The 954-nt window shown below is 36.7% G+C and overlaps 1 protein-coding gene across 1 annotated transcript in view; it reads left to right on the top strand.

The window, feature by feature from the left end:
• KNTC1 (kinetochore associated 1) overlaps window positions 1-954 on the top strand; it is a 78041-nt gene that overhangs the window by 60215 nt on the left and 16872 nt on the right. The window contains exon 51 of the mRNA XM_007938135.2: window positions 791-837. Within this exon, the coding sequence (XP_007936326.1) occupies window positions 791-837 (47 nt within the window). The remainder of the gene's footprint in view (window positions 1-790; window positions 838-954) is intronic.

The raw sequence follows: 954 nt of genomic DNA, 5'->3' as shown, positions 1-954 counted from the left end.
AGAATTTAAGAATTTATGATACAGCAATCCAAATACCGAATTTTCTGTACTATTTCTTCCTAGGTTTCATGTGGTACTTGGTAGATTCTATTAATTCTTATATCCACCTAGGCAGATATCTTCGGGGGGAAAAAATCTGCTTTTACAGATACAGTCTACCTAACAGGACATTAGATTTTTGATGAATGATTTTTGTATCACTTGGCATTTAATTCTGCAAGTGTTTTTAATATTCACTAAGAGCAAAGACAGTGTTTCATTAGAGACACAGGCCTGGAAGCATACTGAGGCCACGTAGGATATAGGGCTGCTTCTTAGAAACCAGCCTCGACAGGTCCTTCGGATTATAACTAACTCGAGTATTCCACGGAAACCTTGAGGTTAGTCTCTGGATGGCGCAGTGCTTTGGTAAGTCTCAGTAACTATACACCGAATTAGTGACTGACTCAAATTCATGGAGCCTTTTCCTTCTAGAAGGTGTTCTACAAACGTGAGCTCCATGAGCACAGGGGTATTTGTTTTGTTCAGCTGAATAACCCACGTGCCATGTGCCTGGAATCGTGCTCAGTAAATATGTGTTAAGTCAGTGAATGTGAATGAGGCCATCTTAAGCAAAAACAAAGAGCAATAAGTAAATTGAAAAAAACTTTCATAAATTAATTACCTTGTAATTTTTTTCTATGTAAACATAATTTTTGGAGATTGGATTTTTCATCTGATAGATTTTCTTAAGCTTACATAGTCACGGACTTTTTTCTGGTTTTGACTTGTTGTTTTCACTTTTTCAAAGAAACCTTCAGAATTATTTGAACTTCAAGAGGACGACGCACTGCGAAGGTACTCTTTCTTCCTTTTCTTGTATTTGTCTACAGCTTGATGGTTAGTGGGAATCTTCATAATAACTTTATCAGAGGTTGGTTTTCTTGATATAACATACATCAGAGTCTCTGAGAA

The sequence above is a fragment of the Orycteropus afer genome, unplaced genomic scaffold (genome assembly GCF_000298275.1).
Source record: "Orycteropus afer afer isolate SDZICR_OR568_19922 unplaced genomic scaffold, OryAfe1.0 scaffold00048, whole genome shotgun sequence".
Taxonomy (NCBI): domain Eukaryota; kingdom Metazoa; phylum Chordata; class Mammalia; order Tubulidentata; family Orycteropodidae; genus Orycteropus; species Orycteropus afer.
The sequence above is the reverse complement of the archived record's forward strand: the minus strand, read 5'-3'. Positions and strand labels throughout refer to the sequence as shown.